Here is a 19,041-nt window from a genome sequence, read left to right on the forward strand (position 1 = left end):
GTGTTTTCAGTGAAACCTAACCACTTAGTAAGTATCGTTCAGGCTTCTTCCTTTTCTCTTACGTTTTTGGAAATACAGATGTTGTCCAGTTTCTTGACCTACTTTTAGATCCATCACCACAAACCGTGTTTACACTGGCATAATCCCTACCACAGCAAGCCAAACATTTAACGGAAGATATGTTTTTGATCATGTTGTGATTTGGAGAATTGGAGAAACCTCTCACAGAGAAGAGAGGGACACACACTTATTTGGAAATTGCCCTTCCATTTTTGCAATTAATCGCATTTTGGGGAAAAGCAATATATTGTTTTGTGAATGTCAAGTTGCCAGTCAAACATCCAGAAGATAAAGACCAATATCCAATATTCTCTCTCTTTTAGCTCCATTTTGGTCTCCACCAACTCCTGACACAAATATCTGTCTCTTTAGCTGCTAGCTAGTTTTGCTGTTTGATAACCAGTGAATTTTTGCAGCTTTTTGCTAAGACTTCTGCTACTGTGGCTAAAACCACTACAGAGCTCCATTACTAAAAAAGACAGACCTTTCACATACATGTGATTCTATGTTAATGTGAATATATTGATACTGGCTAATTAACATTGGCTGTCCAACATTTTATCCCGGGGGTTCTTAACAGTTTGAAGGGTAATTCGAGTTGGTTAATAAATAAAAACATGTTTAAATAGTAAAATCTTAGATTGAACTTGACAATACATAAAGTGCCAGATGAATGGATTTGAGGCTGTTGCTGTTTTGCAACTCGTAGAGGCACAAAACAGGAAGTGGGGAGCGTTGATTTGCCAATGCAAATACAAGTTAAATTGTTTGTTTCTTGCAATACTTCAACAGCTCCAACTGCTCCTACGTGCTTTCCTGAATAATTAATAACCTTGTCGTATAATAAAATCCGGTTAAGACCAGCTGTTACAGGGCAGTAAAACTCTCACGTTTTGGGAGTGAAAACTGGGAGCAAGACAGAGGAAGCCAGTCCTGTGGATCAAAGTCTGATTATGGTATTAAATACCTAATAACAAATAACAAGACATTTTGAGGGGAAACACTGGTGCTGGGCAAGCATTACGTGTGTGTGTTTGTTTGGGAGGTTGAAGGGAGTTTCAACTTCTGCTTTTGATTTTCACGTCTCTGATAACATTTCATCTCCAGCGGGAACACAGTTTATCCGGCCTTCCGGAGCTCCATTAACTGAAGCCCTGGGGCGATGATGGCGTCCGCTGTTGACCGGCATGCGGATCAGAGATGAATCAGCATCATTTTTATACAACGCTTTGAAAACAACTCCGAGCTCTGAGCCACATCTTAAGCTTGTTTCAAATACACATTCTCACTGTCGAACAAGGACAAATGGTTCCAGTGCATGCAACATTTAAACATGAAAGCTTCAGCCAGAAATAAATCAGACAAAAGCTGCTGACTGGTGTAAAACACAGAAAAAACTTTATGGGTTAAAATTGTGAGCGGGGGGTACAGAGTGAATTCAGCTACATCAACCATGGCCACTTAAAATTGAAATAGTTCTGGCATGTGGAGGTTTAAGATGTCATTAGGCTGTGATAACAAGCCGCTGTTTGGATAAAACTGTGCATTTACTACAATGCGATGCATCTTGCTACTTCATGCAAGGCGGGAAAAACAACAACATTCAACCACACAAATGTACTGTATATACAGAAATCATACAAGAACCAAACGCTTTAAATAAGGTGCCAAAAAACCCTCAATATTTACAATAAATACAGTATGTTGATCATACGTCCTTTAATAGACCCTTTACATTCTAATCAGAACATGGCAGCTTGCCCCAGCATATTCTGAAATACAAATTATATTTAGTATATGTTTAAGTGAAGGTTTTTTTTGAAAAATACTGATCCCAAAATGTCCTCAAAGTCTCAAACGACAGACTCAGAGCTGGAGAGGGAGGCTGTCTCCACGTTCACTTCACCTTTGTTGCATTTTGTGACCCAACATATTGAATTATAACAGGTGGAGGCGGAACAGTTGTACTTCTACATGACCAGGGCCACTTAAAGGGGGACATTTTCGAGATTTCAAGTGTAAAATTGTTGTATTACAAAAATAAAGTCGCAATATTATGAGAATAAAGTCAAAATAAATTCGAGAATAAAGTTGTGATGTCATTAGATAAAAAGTTGAGAATTTACAAGAATAAAGTTGTAATCTTAGACTAAATGTCAAATAAGGGGGAAATCAGATGATCAGACTGTGTTAAAACAAGGAATGTTGAGAATTTTTTTAAGTGAAGGAGATTAACATTTTTCTAAAGTTTTCTCAATAAATCAAAACTTAATTCCCATAATATTACGACATTATTCTTGAAGTATTTATATTTTAATATATCTGAATTTGGCAATACCCAGTTTTGCAACCTAATAATCCAAAAATGCAAATTTGCGATGATTCAAACATGATGCACAATGATGTCTGAATTAACTGATGAGCAACAATATCATAACTAAAATCTCCACCATTACAATGGGAAGGATTCAGGATCCAAGTGCAACATGCATGACAGGAAGTATGTATATCATCCATGTGTTTATGTGGAGCATCAGCACACAGAGTGTGTCTCAGGGTGAACACAGGCCTTCAGTCTGAGTGGGGCTGATGAACGTCATCACCTCCCGAATCCCGTCTCCACAAATCGTGGTCTGAGGAGCTTTCGTCAGGTTTCCTCGCTCCTCTTTAAATTTACTCCATGTGTCTAAAAAATAATTCAATAAACATAAAAAAAAAACAATCACATCTAACGAACATAAAAATGCATCATAAAATGTCTTATTCGACAAACCTTCATCGAGCGTCGCGAGCATTGTGTAATTTTCGGGATGATCCATGATGTGTTTTCTTTGACTGTCCCCAATATCCAATATTTTCAAAACACCTGTATAAATGAAAATAAATAAATAAAACAGGGGAGATTCAGACAAAGAAAAATGTAAGTTTGTTTTAAAGTATTTTTTGGGGGTAATTTTATTTTAAGTACTTTATTCATGAATCACATGAGATAATTGATGCCACTATCAGGATATAATGGGTTAGCTTAGCTTCTGTTAACATCTGTCATGGCTCTGTTTCCCTTTGGTCCTATGCTAAGCTAAGCTAACCAGCTGCTGGCTCTAGCTTATTATTGAGCGAGTGCAAAACCTGTTGTGAACCTGCCTTGTTTGGAATGGGCTGTTTGTTTGATGCTTGTTGCAGTTGTCTTACTGAAACTGGAAGTGACCTGCAGTGATTGAGCCGCGGCACATAAAGACAGACTGCAGGAATATGAAGCCACCGCTGCTGCATGAAGAGCTGTTCACCTGTTTATCCAAACTGGAGAATCTTCATCACTTAAGTTGATGCTACACAGCACTGGCTGCTTGTTTATTCAAATTTGATTGAACGTATTGCATGTCCAACTCGTGCCAAATTCAACGCGGCTCTTGGAATATGTGCTCCACATAGCCTACAAACAGAGATGTGTGGAATTAGTAGATAGATGGGCAAATATTAGAGGATCCCTGATGTTGACGGTACCTCCATCAGTCTTCCATGCTTGCACTTCAACTTCATCCGTTCGTTTTCTCTCAGCAGCGATGATCCGGACTGTGTTGGACGAGTCGAGTCTCAGAGATGATTCGACTTTATACACCAAGACGCTGTTTTTAAATCCAGGATAACACAGGGTGCGGTTACTTTCAGCTTTGGTCTCTGGAGAGAGAAAATAAAACACAGGTTGTGTGGATACAGCCGATCAACATCATAAATGGTCCCTTATGCAACAAGCCACTTTTTCTACCTGGACAAATCTTGCAGCACTTTCCCGCTGACTTCATGGGATGTTGGCATGGATACTGGCTGGGACACGTGATGCGTTTGCAGTCCTGGACGCCATCAGTACAAGTGCACAGGATGCATTCCAGGACCCTCCCCAAAACTGGGTGCCACATGTCTCCATGAGAGTACGTCTTGCCATTGTATAAACACGCTGAGAGAAATGGAAAACATCTGAGCGTTGGGCTGCATATGGGAACGATCGTAAAAGTTGCGAGGAATATGTCCATAAAAATCAAACACCTATAAAGGATCTCCCTGTTTTGACGAAGTCTCACCTCTTTGTTGTTTCCTCTGCAACAGAATCTTCACAGTGGTCCCCGAAGCCCCTTTGAGGTTGAGCTTACTCAGGCTCAGGCCTCTGGGAGAAGTCCTGACCCTGGGCGGAGTGGCCCGGTCCGACCGCACCTTGCTCGGCTCTGCAGGACACTGGTCCACTGAGTGCCTCTTTTTGAAAGCCAAGAAATAACAAGACGCATTTATCTTTCCTCAATTCAGCTATAAGCATTTCAAATGAAACAACATAGTTTTGTCTGATTCATAAGACAACTTATCTGTGGATCTTGAGGTCAAGTGTTAGTATTTATTGATCACAGCAACATTTTTATAATTTCAGTATTAATCTGAATAATGTGATGCCAAGTTGAACAAATGATCCCGGCAGTATTCAATGGTAAATAATAGTTTTCCTCTCCCCATGCACAGGGAGGTGATTGGTCAGGGTCAGTAGAGGTCCGCCCCCTCCTCAACACGTTCAATGACACTTCACTGTGAAACTTGGTCCTGTGATTGAAGCGCAACTACACCTCTTTACTATCTTCATTTAAACATGTTTTCAGTTTAAGTTCCATGTGAGAGCAACATCAATGATATTCTACTTTTATGAAACATAAAATAAAGACATACGACGCCTCTGTTCAGCTGCTGGTTTCCATCCTCTGTCGATGAGGACCCACCGGTGCTGTGATCTAAAGTAAAAAAAAGCACAAATCTCCTATGAGGAGACTGTAATTGCCACAGAAAAACACAATGGTTCATCCCCACAGTGGTTGGGCTGTATTTCAATATTATTACCTGAGCCAAGGTTATGTTTTCACCCCTGTCCATTTGTTTGTTGGTTAGTTTGCGTGTTTGTTTGTTAGCAGGATGACACAAGAACTACAGGATGGATTATTAAGCACCATGGTGGAAGAATGTGGAAAGGGTCAGGGAAGAACTCTGGGGGAAAGAATCTGGCACCTTTAGGGAACTGATATTTGATGCAGATCAAAATGAAAATCAAGTTCTTATGAATTTAAATATGGTTTCATGAGGGGACTATTGGGTGGAGGGGAAAGATCATATTGTGATATTTCACAAAATAATCTTATTTACTGCATTACATCTACACGAAACTTATATTATTATTAGGTTTAACTCTACAGTTTTTTCATATATATCAGTATCAGGGGGAAAAAAAAACATTCTTTCAAAAGCTCAGCCCTGACCCGCAGTTCAAATTCCTAAAAGCGAATATTGTTCCAGGTTGGAAACAGAGTAAAGACATGTTGTCTGCCCGGCGCTTGGAGTTCGACTACCTTTACACACCAAACAGCAGGTATCTGGAACTGACACTGGAGAGGAACAGGTGATTGGTTGGCACGTTTTCAGAGCACAGAAGATGTTTCCATTCTGAGGAAAGAGGAGAAGGGAAAATGACTCATCTTTTTCATTGTCCAAGTATGTGCTGAAGCTGAGGTGGGGCTGAAGCTCTCCCAGGCTTCTGCAGGCCCCTCTACAGCAGCTGATGTGGACTCATTTTGACTGTACATGACTTAAGATCGAATGAGATCAATTGAAATGAATCGTCAATAACTTGATGTGGGTTATTTGGCAGATTGAATGCAAGGTGCTGGCCGGCTCATTGGAAACAAGTAAGGAATAAAGGACACTTGAACCAGCAGCTCTATGAATAATGGACTTCCTGCTTTACTACCTTAACCACCTCTAAAAGTTATTACAGAGAGATAAATTAAAGAAAAATATCACGACATACATAATTTGTACTGTTCTTAAATGTTTACAAGTATTTTTGTTGAGTTTATTTTCATGTTTTGTCTCCTTGGAGACGTAGAAACGTGCGGGGAGTCCAGGTCCAGGGAGATTTCAGCTTTGGCTCCATGTCTTTTACAGTATCTGCCTTTTGTTATATATATGAAGACGTTCATATGTTCTCCCCCGGCTGATGTTCTCTGGCGACAGTCACAAACACGCCAAGCCAACACGCAAACCAGAGCAAGATGCTTTCACCGGCTGCAGTATTTAGAAATACATGGGATACAACAATGCATGTCTACTTTGACAGCACATCATTAGCAGCAGTAAGTTTGTGCGCAGAGATTGCTCTTCGTGCATATGTAGTAATCTTTAAAGTTTTTAATGTTTATCAAAGCTAATATTTAAAAATGTTTGTTTTTCCTGTTTGGTTTTAGACATTTAAAGCTGTGCTCATATGTGCCTGAATAGGTTTGAGTTGTTGAAGATGCAAAGAGCAAATATAAATCAAGGTAGGTTTGTGAGAAAGTTTCTTGCAAACAAAACGGAAGATATGTTATGTTTTCATCTGCGTTCTGTCCGTCTATCTGTCTCTCTGTTTATTAGTTAAAAGGATTAGGCTAAAACTGTTATCAGAAAAAAAAAAAATGAATGTAAGGGCCAGGAATTATTTTTTACTTTCTTTAACATTGTTTTTCAGCATTTTTATTGATTTCTCAAAGGCTATTAAATTAGTGGCTTCTTGATGATTCTTTTTGTTTCATTTAATTTAAGTGTGTAAAGTTTACACGATAAATCTGCTTTGAGAACAATAGAGGGTTAAAAAACTTCAGACCCCCACTGTCTTATTTACTATCTGCATTCGAGATATGATCAATGAATCCCAACCTGACTGTAAACGAAACCAGTAAATTGTCTGTTACTTACGGAGCACGAGCACATGGCACACTGGTTGCTCTGCTTGGATGGAAAAAGGTCGACCTTGGTGAAGGTCTCCCCCGGCTGATAAATACTCCCATTGTGCCTGCAGGACTTCACTGATGCTCTCAGGCCTGCAGGGATCCTGGGCCCGTCTGAGGAGAGCACATCACACACACAGATGATTAGAGATTGAAGTCACAAAGATGAGAAATCGATTCTGTCAAAAAGCCTGGAGAGGTGTGGGCAGACCTACCTGTGCACCTCGGACAACACTGCTGAGGCACAGCCACTGGGTTCTCACAGGACAGAGCCGGGCACTTGATTGTGTTACATTTCACGTGGCCTATCTGAGAGAGAACAGCACCAGTTTACTAGCACAGCACAGGGATACCTACCCAACTCTAAACCACTATTACAGAAACCGAAACATCAGCAGTTACCTCAGTGCAGAGGCAGCGCATGCAGAACATAAATCCAAATGGCTCCAGATAGGGATGCCAGCTGTCTCCTGGGCTGAACGTCTTGTCTTTAAAAGTGCATACCACCGCAGAGCCTGCGTGTCAGAGATGAGACAGATGAGCTATTGAGGCACATGTGGTGCAAATAAACAGAAGCATTTACATGGGAACTAATCTGACTAAACATTTGTCATTTTGTCAACAATCAGCTCTAAGTATTTAAAACTGAAGAGGGAAAAACCTGCACGGCTACAAATACCACTGATCTGACTTGAGCTTAATGCAGTGCTGAAGTAAGTACTCAAACAAACTATCACATTAACTGTTCTACTTGAGTAAAAGCTAGTAATTGGTACTTGCTATAACATATGATGAAAATATTAAAAGTAAAAGAACCACATTAACTGCTCTACATGAGTACAAAGGAGTAAGCAGTACTTGCAACTTAATAAAAAATATTAAAAGTAAAAGTAACATATTAACTGTTCTACTTGAGTAACAGTAAACAGTACTACCTGCTATTAAATACACTTAACATTTTGAAAGTACCATAATCATTTTCCTCTTTTTTTTTGTTAAAATGACCTGCTATTAAAAATAAGTTTAAATAAATAACTAATATCAAAAGTAAATGTACCACACATAAAGCTATCTACCTGAATACTCTGACTGGATCAGTGGACCAGTTCTCCTTTCATTATTGATTCATGTTAAAACAAACAAACAAAAATGCTTGCTGCTATAAACAGTGGAAAGTATGTAATAATAAATCTTCTAACGTAAACTACAGATACATGAAATATGTACTTAAGTACAAAACGCAAGTTACTAGTTAGATCCCACCACTGGCCCTATGACTGTACAGACAAACAGACTTCAGGGTTCCACTTTGAAATGCGTCTATGATCAGACAACTTATTACACAAAACACCAAAGCTGTGTTAAGAACAACAGAGGATGTTAAATGTTAAAGTATGAGATCATCTTTTTGGCAAAGTCCGATAAAGCTGTCCTTAACTTCAAACACAATTTCTCACGCTTTTTTCTTATTTTAAGCCCCAAATGTCTGATGCCAGAGGAGAGAGAAAGATCCCGAGCAGGGACTCACCTGTCCTGGGTTTCAGCTCTGCATCTGCAAACCAGATGATGAAGAGGAGCAAAAGCATGGCCTTCATGTTTTTTTTTTACATGTGCGCGACTCGCTCTCCTGTGCGCAATAAATATGTTTCTGCAGGAGAGTGAGAAACAGGGATACAAAAAAAAGACTTGGTATTTCTTTGTTGATCTCTGGCGCCTCCCTCAGGACAGAGGCGTCACAACATCTGGACAGGCTGACGGTGGAGTAAAGCAGGACCTTAAAATAGACATCACCTAATAAAAGCAACAAATCCACTTTAACCCATTTACCTGTTCGGCGCAAACTGACTGTCAGATTTCATAATAGTGTATTGATTACATATGTTATATACAGAGAAGTGAGTGCATTTATAAAAAAATACATTTAATTTAGTGACTGCAGATTAAGGCTACTTCTTAGCCTGCTTATGTTTGAGGCTGAATTTTACTTACACTGTTGTATAGGTTGAAGTTATATTATAAGATATTCTGCTTATGTTTCTTGCCCTTTGTAATTACTAAGTAAAATATAATTTTTTTAAATCAATGGAGAGCTAAAATGGAAAGATTTGGCTGTGCAGAAATGAAGTCAACATCCAGGCACAGGTATAATACTGTTTATTGACACACATTGAGAATAAAACAGTGCAACCATGTTAAAATAGACATCAAGATGCCAAGAACCCCTCGACAAACAAAAAGACAATAAAACTTAATGACCCATATCCCAACAAGGAGTCTGGCAATCCCGCTCCCTGCGATGTTGCCTATTACAAGACATTGCATTGCTCGATAATAAAGCCTTCAACTAAACAGTTTGATTCACAGTCAGTGCAGATAGAGAGAAACAATCAGATTCCTAAAACCCACAGCAGTATTTTCTAAAATGGGGCTCCTGTCAAGATGGAGAAAAGGCTTCTGTCTAACTTTAAAATGTCACAACAGGTTATGGTTAAAGAAATAAAAACGTTTAATGGATGACGTTGCCGTTTCCCTTTTAAAAACTGTACTGCATATTTGGAACATTGTCCGTGGGACTTTTCGTCATGCTTTGCCTAAAACCTTGTTTTCAAAGCGTCATTAGGTCCTGACAAAGCTCAGAACTGGAAATACTTTTTGTTACTAAAATGTCACTACAGGACTACAAATGCATGTCTGCATCAAAAATGTTGATCAGGCTCTTAACTGTATATCTATAAAGCCCTCAGTTTTTTAAAAATCATGCAGGAAGATATCAGATGTTTTTATCCAGTTGTACTATTTTGTAAGTCAAAAACATTCCTATTATATGGGATCCAATCATGTGTGTGAAAGGCTTGATAACAGACACTAATATGTCACGAGAAATCGTTAAACAAACATAGAGTGATCCACTTCCTGGATCAGACACACCCAAGCAATTTCCAATTACACAGGATATAATGGTTTCAGCACAGACTCAGTAAAAGAGAGGCAAACATACTATATTTGTTCCCCTTCATAATAATTAAACTTTAAAACGTCTGGAGAGAAGGATATTATTTTACAGCATGAATTAAGAGTGTTCAAACAGACGCCCCCCCACACACCCACACGACAAATCCGGAACAGTGGAGACTCAAGAAGTGCTGCTGTGTTCCCCTGTGTCGTCGTCCAGCTTCTGACGTTTCTTTGCTCTGATCGCATTCAAGGCTTCCTCTATGGAGCGGGTGTCCCTCTTGTTGGCCACAGGTACTGGGAGAGAAAATAACAAATGTGGTGAGTAAATGAAAAGAGGGGTGGGGGATTGAATCAAAAACAGGTCAATCTGAGGAGGGCTGTTTTAGACAGGGTAAAAGGGTGCTGTTTTAAATTATCCTTGTGGTATTTTGATCAAAATATGTTACAGACGTTTCATTAAGGACCCAAGGAACCATATCAACTTTAAAATGGGCATAATATGTCTCCTTTAAATAAAGTTTAGTTAAACTAAAGATTGTTGCATAAATCTGATTAAATTTGTGCTCATTAAAAGATAAGAGTGATAAAGGGCTGAAATAATTTAAAATAGTGCTTTTTAAATAATGATTTAATTATATTCCTGGCACAACAAATATCGGTATCCGCTAGATTGTTGTTTTAAACATCGATATCGGCCAAGAATTTCCCTATCGGTGCATCCCTATTTTTCACACTTCTGTATGAAACAGATCTATGTAACTGATTATGTGATGTACTCACCACAACCATAAGTGCTGTTCGCCTCTAGAGTATGCGCCGCATCCTTTGCAGCCGAGGTGCCGATCAGGTGACTGTACTTGTCTCTGTAGTTGGAGGTAGGAACCTCTTTCTTCTTCGTCTCACTGGAAGCTGCCACCTCCAGTGCGTCTTGCTCCTGTAATTTGACAAAAACACAACATGTCTTGTGATTGTGTTTCTTTGTGGATCTATGAAGGAACTCGTGCCTCTTTGGATAAGTTTTCTCCCCGAGTGACTGTACATGTTTCTACATTATGGCAGGTTTCCCTGTTATCCAAATACATTTCAATTTGTTGCTTATTTTCTCATAAAGCAATAACCTGTCTGCTGTCCAATGTAGTGTGGGTAAGAAGATTATGGGATATTTATATTGGAACAAATATTTCACGATGTTTGTTTATCTACATTGATAAGAATTAAATTCTTGCACGACAACAAAATGAAGCCAGAGGTGCCGGATGTCTTGCCAATAGCTAATTGTATGGCTATTCAAGACTGTCCTGGATGCACACAAAGAGTGAGCATCCAGTCTTACTTTTAGTTTTCGTCGTTGCTCTGCGACTTTGGGATCCCACTCCTCTCCATTGCGATAAGCCTCCAGCTCCTCATCTGACGGCGCAAACTCCTGCCACGGCACAAGGTTGAAAACAGCCCAATTACTACACAGTGTTTTTTGGTAACTTGAGCCCAACAGTCGAGTTTATTAAAATATCAAACACTAATAAGTATTCAGACCTTCTTGAATAGCATGACATAACGACTCTCCTCGTCCTCCCCGAAGGAAAAAGAAGCCAGCCCAGCCACTTCTGAAACATCGTGCCTATAAGAAAGGAAGAGATTAAATGTGAAACAGTTGGGAACATGTGACCAAAACACTTTACTTTGCCCTTAAGTGTGACGACTACTTACAATATACTCCTTTCAAGCTTTCCCATTGGGTTGTACTTTCGTTTCTGTTGTATACTGTCCTGGATGAATTCTGACACTTCTTTCTCCATCTAATCAAGAAATAAAGGAGAACAAAGTCTGTGAGGAATACTTACAGTGATGAAACCAGGGCAGAGCAGCGTCGCGTCAGAACTAAATTCAGCCTGCATTAGTTGAGACATAGACTCTAACCTTTTTCCTGAACTCTGCTTTCTTTCTTTTCTCATGTTCCTCCATCTTCTTGAGTCTTGCTGCTTGCTCTGAAAATAGCAGAGGTCAAAGTTGAGGTTTGTTTACGTCCAATAGCAGTATTGTTTAGTTTTGTAAACACAAATCATGGAGTTTTACAGCCACAACCGGCCTAGTTGTATTTTTAAAGACTGAATTCACAAAATGGGTTCTAAAGAGACAGATTTCCTTCCCACAATGTTTTCAGATCATTCAGGTCTGGAGCACAGAGCGACTCAAATCCATTTATTTTTTTAATCTGTCTAAGTGGGCACATCCTCTTATATTCTATTGATAAGCATTTTAACAACCCTTAATGAAATTGATTTGGCTACATTAGATTGAAACCTGAGCAAAATTGGATTTTTGAGGGCCAGTGCCAATGCTGATATTTTTGGAGGGAAAGTGTGTTATGCTAACTTTTGAATCTTTAGAAATTTAAGGATTGATATTTTACAGTTGAAAACCAAAACTTAACACAAATATAACCAACTATGTCCAACTTGAATTAGAAAAATTAAGAATATTTCTTAAGAGCAGCTCTTTTCTGCATTGTTTACACTCTAAAATACAAGTTTTCATATCAGCACATATTTACAAACATATAGATAAGTCTGTGTAAAGCTCATTTCAACTAATTTTATGTCAATCATTATATTGGGTTTTTCATCCCAGCCATTTTGTGAGTAAGTTGAAAAACTGAAAAGTTGTTTATTTTTCATATTACTAGTCAGTCCTATTGTCAATATTGTACAGAATTCCTAGTTTCTAATATTTTCTTGGGTGCCATATAACAATTTTTGGTTATCGCAGTTTTTAAAAAATAAAAATGGAGCCACAGACCTTTTTCACAGGACCCGGTGGTTGAAACAGTAGATAACCAGCGGTGTTTGTAATGAATGAATAAAGTAGTAAGAGTATAGTAATGAACCAATGGAGGTTCTGTTGTATTAAAGTACATGTGATTAGTAACATCTGTGTTTACCTGCTCTCAGGTCAAAATGGCTGCTGTGAAAAAGCCCTAAAGAACCTTTCAAAATCATCGCCTCTCTTTTGTTTTTTTTTATGACCTCAAATGACAGAAGCTAGGAATTATGTAAACATGTATATGTTTTTATTGAGATTACTAGCATTCACTTATATTTTAACACACTCGTGTTGTCTATCGCTGATTAAATCCCCGTGGCCAGAGCTAGTTAGCAGGTTAGCTTGGGTCTGATCAGTGACTTCACTTGTACACCACTGATCGGGATCGGGACCGGGACAGACAGTGGCTCAGAGGAGGCTCCAGGTATTGAGGACAGAGGAGCTGCCGAGGAGCAGCCGAGGAGCGACCTCTCCCCTCAGGAGGGGGGAGACATCCAGGAGGAGGCTGCAGCGGCTCACATGTGCTCCATGTTTTGAACCCTCCAGTGAACCAGGTTAAATGAGGCTGAGTTCAGGTTACAGCTCGGGGGGTAAACACACAGCTCGACCTCGACACCCCCCCGGTGCTGTTTGTTTACAGTGTTCCAGCTCCAGACTCTACCCTCTGCCCTGCGGGACAGGAGCAGTTGCCAGTAGCCGTTGACCCGTTGGCAGCAGAAACAGAAAGTCCCCCCCCCCCACCTGTCCGGTCCGTACTCTACACCCTCCCGAGCCTCGTATCGCTGCCATGGAGACGGTTTCAAACCAACACAACACTGGTAGTTACACGGGGAACACGCTATGTACCTCGAGCCTTTCGTCGGCTCTCCTTGTCGCCGACAGTCGGAGGCTTCTCCATGGAGTTCAGGATCGAACCGAGGAGGTCCGCCATCTTGGAACGATAGAGGAGACTGTTGTTGTGGGCCGCAGCTGTTCGAGCTGCGCATGCGCACATGAGCACGTTTTTCTTCGCCGAATGGAAATAGAGGTGAGGTAAACTGTTACTTTAGCGCCCCCCTCTGTACAGAAAAACACTTCCCAGCCTTTCACTCGTTATTGAACAATGTTAAATATACACATAATATGGCACTTAATCCAAATACTGCAGCGTGAAAAGAAAGGACAAGTGCAGATGTATATAAATGAAAAGAAGAGACAAAACAGACACGAAAATAAACTGTAAAAACATAAGAAAAAAAACAAGTTAATCATTAATAAAACAAATGAAAATAATAAAAAAAACAAAGATTCCTTTGATATTTGACCGACTCAGCATCAAAGGATTCATGGTCGATATATGTACAGAACATCGTGTTTTAATATCCAGGACATCGTGTTTTCATGGCGTGTAATCAAACTTTGACGCCACGCCACGGTCACACCGTGTGACTAAAAAAAAATCTGTCAGTCAGTTTTTATCTCCATCTTGTTGTGATGACACTCATCTCAATTTGAAGTTGATTCGATGAAAACCCTGGAACAAGTGTATCAAAGTAAAAATGTGGAATATGGCCAAAATGGCCACTAAATGCAAAATAGCAGGCTTCCTGTTGGGTTTTTCCAATTGCAACTAATACTTTTTTGTTTGTCTGGTCATGATACACCTGTATATCGATTTTTGTGAAGACAGGTCAATGTGAACACCTTCCGGGGGTCTCGGGGCACTGTTGAGCCATTTTGCGACGCCCATTGAAAATTCCTTCAGAATACGTAAATTTTCACCACTTTCTAACTTTCTACAAATTTTGGTAAGAAGTTGAGCATGGTAAAGCCCTCAAAAAGCCAATTCATTTGCCTGAATAATAATAATAATCCTTACAATTTCAATAGGGTCTCACCAGACACCTTTGATGTCTGTGCTCGGGCCCTGATTAAAGTTAAAAGGCCTAGAGCTTTTCTAGACCACATTTTTTCACGAGTTTTAGGGCTTTAAGGAGAAGAATTCATGATGAAACACGTGAGATCTATAGGTTCCATCTATCTATCTATCTATCTATCTATCTATCTATCTATCTATCTATCTATCTATCTATCTATCTATCTATCTATCTATCTATCTATCTATCTATCTATCTATCTGTCTATTTATCTATCTATCTATCCATCTGCTGCAGTACATTTAGTACACAAAAGAGAAGGACAGGTGTACTTTTCTGTGACCACGTTGTAGCCATGAAAACAATATACTCTCTCCATTTCTCTCTCATCATTAACACATAAATAAATGAAACAGGAATTTGACGGTTTTATTGATATCTATCTCAATTAGTCATTATTTATTGTAAGTTTGAATAATACATACTTAATTTACACTGCTTGCACAAAGCACAAGAATTATATCAATATATGGCAATTATATAAAAAATTATTGCAATAATAATTGATGTAATTGTATTGCCCAGCTCTTATTGAGCAGCTGTGAGACACCTGCTTGAGTGAGTTTTTGCTCTTCTTCAGGAAAAGTCTTAGATTTGATCAAAATTTTTTCCTTTAAGTGGATTTTTGGTAAATAAAACAAGCAAGCAAACAAATATATTTATCTTAAGCACTAGGGGGCATGCTGTACAAGTGCACGTCCATGTGTTGTGTTGTTATTGTTTTGTTAACAATCCCCCACCCCACGTCACTGGAGTCGTGTGTTTTGTGCAGTTTGATTGTAGTTTCACAGCATCAGCAATTGCACATGAACTACTGGCATATTCAGATGTGGGCAGAGCAGTGGACTAACAGAGGGCGGCCCTGAAAACACAGTGGGACAGAATTGTGCTGCTCACTGAGTCTAAAACAAACAGATTAGAACTTCACCAAGTAATTATAATTTTGGGGAGTTCTTTGTGGTCTGTGTTCCTGCCTCTGTCCAGACATAGAGGTGTGTTTGAGAAAAGAACTGTACCTTGTTTTTATTTAGGCTGACTAAGTAAACACTTGTTTTTGCTCTTTGGAAGAAAATGACAGTAAAAATTGAGCTGATAGTCCTGACCCTCAGCCCTCAGACTCCCATCATTCAGCGATACTTTGTTATTGTGATTTGGACAGAGCACGACGGACGGACTCCTCCCCCGTGATGGAAATGCTGTATAAATGCAGCATCAGCCTGTCAACAGCAGTGTCTGAAAGCTTATTGGTGCCCGAACATGAAGGGACTGAGCTTGGTTCTTCTGGCGCTTCTCCTGATGCTTGCAGTCGGAGAGGGTAAGGAAAGAAACACACCCATTTTCTTACTGTGTGAGATCAAGCAAATCATAATGCTCAAACGTCACTGTGCTCAAATGGGACCTGACAGACAACATGACAGTTAATGTTTACTTCTTTACGATATTAACATATTTATTGGGATTGCAGTTTATGAAAAGCACTATCAAGTAGAGTCAGTATAGATCAGGCGTATGGGAACATATTTGTGTTTCTATCGACAGGCAATGATCCAGAAATGCAGTACTGGACTTGTGGGTATAGAGGACTCTGCAGACGGTTCTGCTATGCTCAGGAGTACATCGTTGGTCATCACGGTTGCCCTCGGAGATACAGGTAGGCCTGCCAAGATCATAACGTAGACCTGCACACAGCCCTTTCATATTTGTGTTTGTTTCTGCCTGACTTCCAGCAGAAGAGAAACACCTATTCTGAAGAAAGACAGAACCTTTTTGAGATTCTCTAAAGACGTCCTGTGCTCATTTCCAGGTGTTGTGCTATACGGTCTTAGCAGCTCCTGCAAGGTGTCCCGGCACGAGGGCCGAAATCTTCAGCTCAAGCAGCTGGGATCCTGGCAGCCGGCACAGCCTTCTTTCTCCGGATAAACCATCTTGATAACTTTGCTGTCGATCAGTCCCTCTTGGATCTGACGCCGAGTGCTTTTGAAGTGGACTTTATATGCTGTACTAAGAACCTAACTCATTTACTCATGTCATTGACTGAAGCATGGTGTGGCTGATCCTGTACCTCACACTGAATGATGTCTCCTAACACAGCCTTTGTGAACAGTTGGTTCCTTCTCTCTGAAATGCAGTGCAAATGCCAATAAATGCATGGAAACAGATGCACTGGTGTTTGTTTTTTTGAGCACAGAGGGTCCTCACATTCAAATTTGAGCATATTGTCTCAAATTCAATGCAAAGTAAACCAGTTACTTTGCATGTGAGAAAACATGTAAAATACAGTGTCTAAATGGAGCACATTGCCCACTTGGCTTGACCTTGGGGAAATAACAGCATGGAAAGCAGTCTGCGTGGAGTCTGGCATGCTGTCGCTCAGCGCTGTCCTGACAGGACACAATAATGGTCAAGTGACTGACCTAAATAGCTGTTGATGAAATAGAGCTTTTGTGAATGAAGTGTTATGGCTCTGTGTTTATGTTATCTCACCATTCTGTCGGTCTGGACAACATTGTCTGGAACAGACAGACGACGTCACGATTGCAAAGCCGATTCATTGTCCCATCACCGGGCCCGTCTCAGATCATCCGGCGGTCAAATGACATTGCTGGTATATTTATTGTTTCTATTTTTTTAGGAATCAACACAACTGTCTGCTCAAAAACTGATTTGCTCATCTCAGTTTGAGGGCACACCAACACAGGTGGAACCAAAAGGCTGTTGTAATTAATAATAAAAACTGCTCCACAATATGATTCAAACATTTAGTTATCCCTCTGCCTGCTATACGTTGCACTAACTGATCCAGGATCTGAAGATGGTTGATGACTGGCCCGGGCTGGTAGGTGTTAAAGGCATGGATGCTATTTGTAAACAGGAGCCACTGTATTGTGCCCTGCATTGTGATCTGGGTTGAATCTTTGTACTATTCAGACAGCGGAGCGTGACCAAGCCACAAAGGGGCAAACCCCCACAAACCTGTTTACATGAGGCTTTCTGTCTTCACAAAGCAACAGACAGCAACAGCTTGGAACGGGAAATTATTACAGGATGCATGAACTGTATAGACCAGTGTCACTGTGGGGAATTCAGGGTTTGACGATGTTGATGACAAATGAATCACAGGGACCAGCAGTAATTTAAAACTAAAGGGAAGTTATATGACCTTTATCATCGCAGGTTAAATAATCTGAGCTCTGGTTTGAGGTTTTCTTGTGCAGCTCCTCAAACCTCATCTTACTTGATTATTTTAATTGACTTTTTAGCATAGCACTGGTCTCTTTCTGTAAGTTTTCATTGCATCTTTAATTAAACATGATTAAATCAAAAACAATCAGAGAACTGACACTTGATTTGAATGTAAATTTCAACGGCATCTTTACTTTATTATTCAGTTTGTGATTATTTGTTTGGCATCATTGATTGCTTTTAATCAATTATTAATAACATGGCATCAGCATCAAACGTACAAAATCAAGAACAGTTTCTTTCTTTCCTCCATTATGTACAGTCCATTGTAATTGCACTGTAACTGATAAAAATGCAAACAAGTGCAACTTCAGCTTTGGTGTTCAGAATTTAAGAGGTAAATTATATAAAACAGCTTTATTTTACTAGATGGCTAGAGGGTTCAATATCATTTTACAACTTCCAATAATGTTTCTGCTTCTTGGTCATTTTCACTCGTGATGTAAATGTCAGGTGAAAACAAACAGTCTTTGCCCAGGTCAGATTGTTTTGTGGCCGCTGGATAAGAGAGGATAACTTCTCTTAAAGATCATTTACAGATCTCCATCCCTCATTCCCAGAGTCTGCACTCGAAAGGCCTTTCTTAAGATGCTGACACCACACGGATTAGCCAGGTGATTATGAGCAAAAACCAGACTTTCATTTGAAGTAGTCTTTCACATTCAGGTTTAACTTCCATGGAATCAATCCAGAGAAAATGTTTCTTCGTGCTCGTAGAGTCTATTTAATACCATTATAGCTCTAAAGTCACAAGACTCTTACTTTTACAAGCACACAGGCCTGATCTATGGAGCTCTGCAGAGGACAAGCCTGTCCTCCCAGGAGGATTTCTCAAACTTTGTAGTGGACCCGCGTGCATTTTGTCCCCTAAATATAAAGCAAATATTTCTACATCGAACCTGCCTCTAGCTAAGAAAGTCTGAGCTTGGTTACTCAAGACATCATTATTTGTTTTTTTGCAAATATTTCTTCCTCAAACCTGCTTCTAGCTAAGAAAGTCTGAGCTTGGTTACTCTAGACATCATTATTTGTTTTTTGCTTTCAAATTAATCTATAGAAAATGAAGGTGAACGAATGAAAACTTAAGTTGTTGTTACACACAACAGAAGAAACACCTGCACACTATCATGCAGCCTATTTCCAAGGCCTGAGATAAACAGTCTTTGGGAAACTATTGTACTGGCTTATAATATAATTTACAGGTTCGGGCCTTCAAGTCCACACCCTTTTCCAAACAAACTTTGGACTGTCGG

At 39.7% G+C, this 19,041-nt stretch overlaps 3 protein-coding genes across 3 annotated transcripts; 1 reads left to right on the top strand and 2 right to left on the bottom strand.

Moving 5' to 3' along the window:
• Positions 1-2,612: 2,612 nt before the first annotated feature.
• Positions 2,613-8,449, bottom strand: chrdl2 (chordin-like 2). The gene is made up of 11 exons (XM_061086551.1): positions 8,383-8,449; positions 7,257-7,369; positions 7,070-7,163; positions 6,823-6,968; positions 5,439-5,532; positions 4,768-4,829; positions 4,140-4,308; positions 3,827-4,015; positions 3,565-3,738; positions 2,834-2,926; positions 2,613-2,746 (listed from the first exon to the last, which is right to left on the bottom strand). Exons 1-11 carry the CDS (start codon positions 8,447-8,449, stop codon positions 2,613-2,615), a joined length of 1,335 nt encoding a protein of 444 aa, XP_060942534.1.
• A 543-nt stretch (positions 8,450-8,992) lies between these two features.
• On the bottom strand, positions 8,993-13,596 carry spag7 (sperm associated antigen 7). Its single transcript, XM_061085446.1, has 7 exons — positions 13,476-13,596; positions 11,727-11,794; positions 11,517-11,605; positions 11,343-11,427; positions 11,143-11,232; positions 10,590-10,743; positions 8,993-10,103 (listed from the first exon to the last, which is right to left on the bottom strand). Exons 1-7 carry the CDS (start codon positions 13,558-13,560, stop codon positions 9,988-9,990), a joined length of 687 nt encoding a protein of 228 aa, XP_060941429.1. The 5' UTR covers positions 13,561-13,596; the 3' UTR covers positions 8,993-9,987.
• Positions 13,597-15,765: 2,169 nt separating this feature from the next.
• Positions 15,766-16,588, top strand: defbl2 (defensin, beta-like 2). Its single transcript, XM_061085447.1, has 3 exons — positions 15,766-15,860; positions 16,085-16,196; positions 16,350-16,588. The coding sequence occupies exons 1-3, from the start codon at positions 15,803-15,805 to the stop codon at positions 16,369-16,371; spliced, it is 192 nt and encodes a 63-aa protein (XP_060941430.1). The 5' UTR covers positions 15,766-15,802; the 3' UTR covers positions 16,372-16,588.
• The last annotated feature ends 2,453 nt before the right edge of the window (positions 16,589-19,041 follow it).

The sequence above is a fragment of the Limanda limanda genome, chromosome 14 (genome assembly GCF_963576545.1).
Source record: "Limanda limanda chromosome 14, fLimLim1.1, whole genome shotgun sequence".
In the NCBI taxonomy this organism is placed as follows: Eukaryota; Metazoa; Chordata; class Actinopteri; order Pleuronectiformes; family Pleuronectidae; genus Limanda; species Limanda limanda.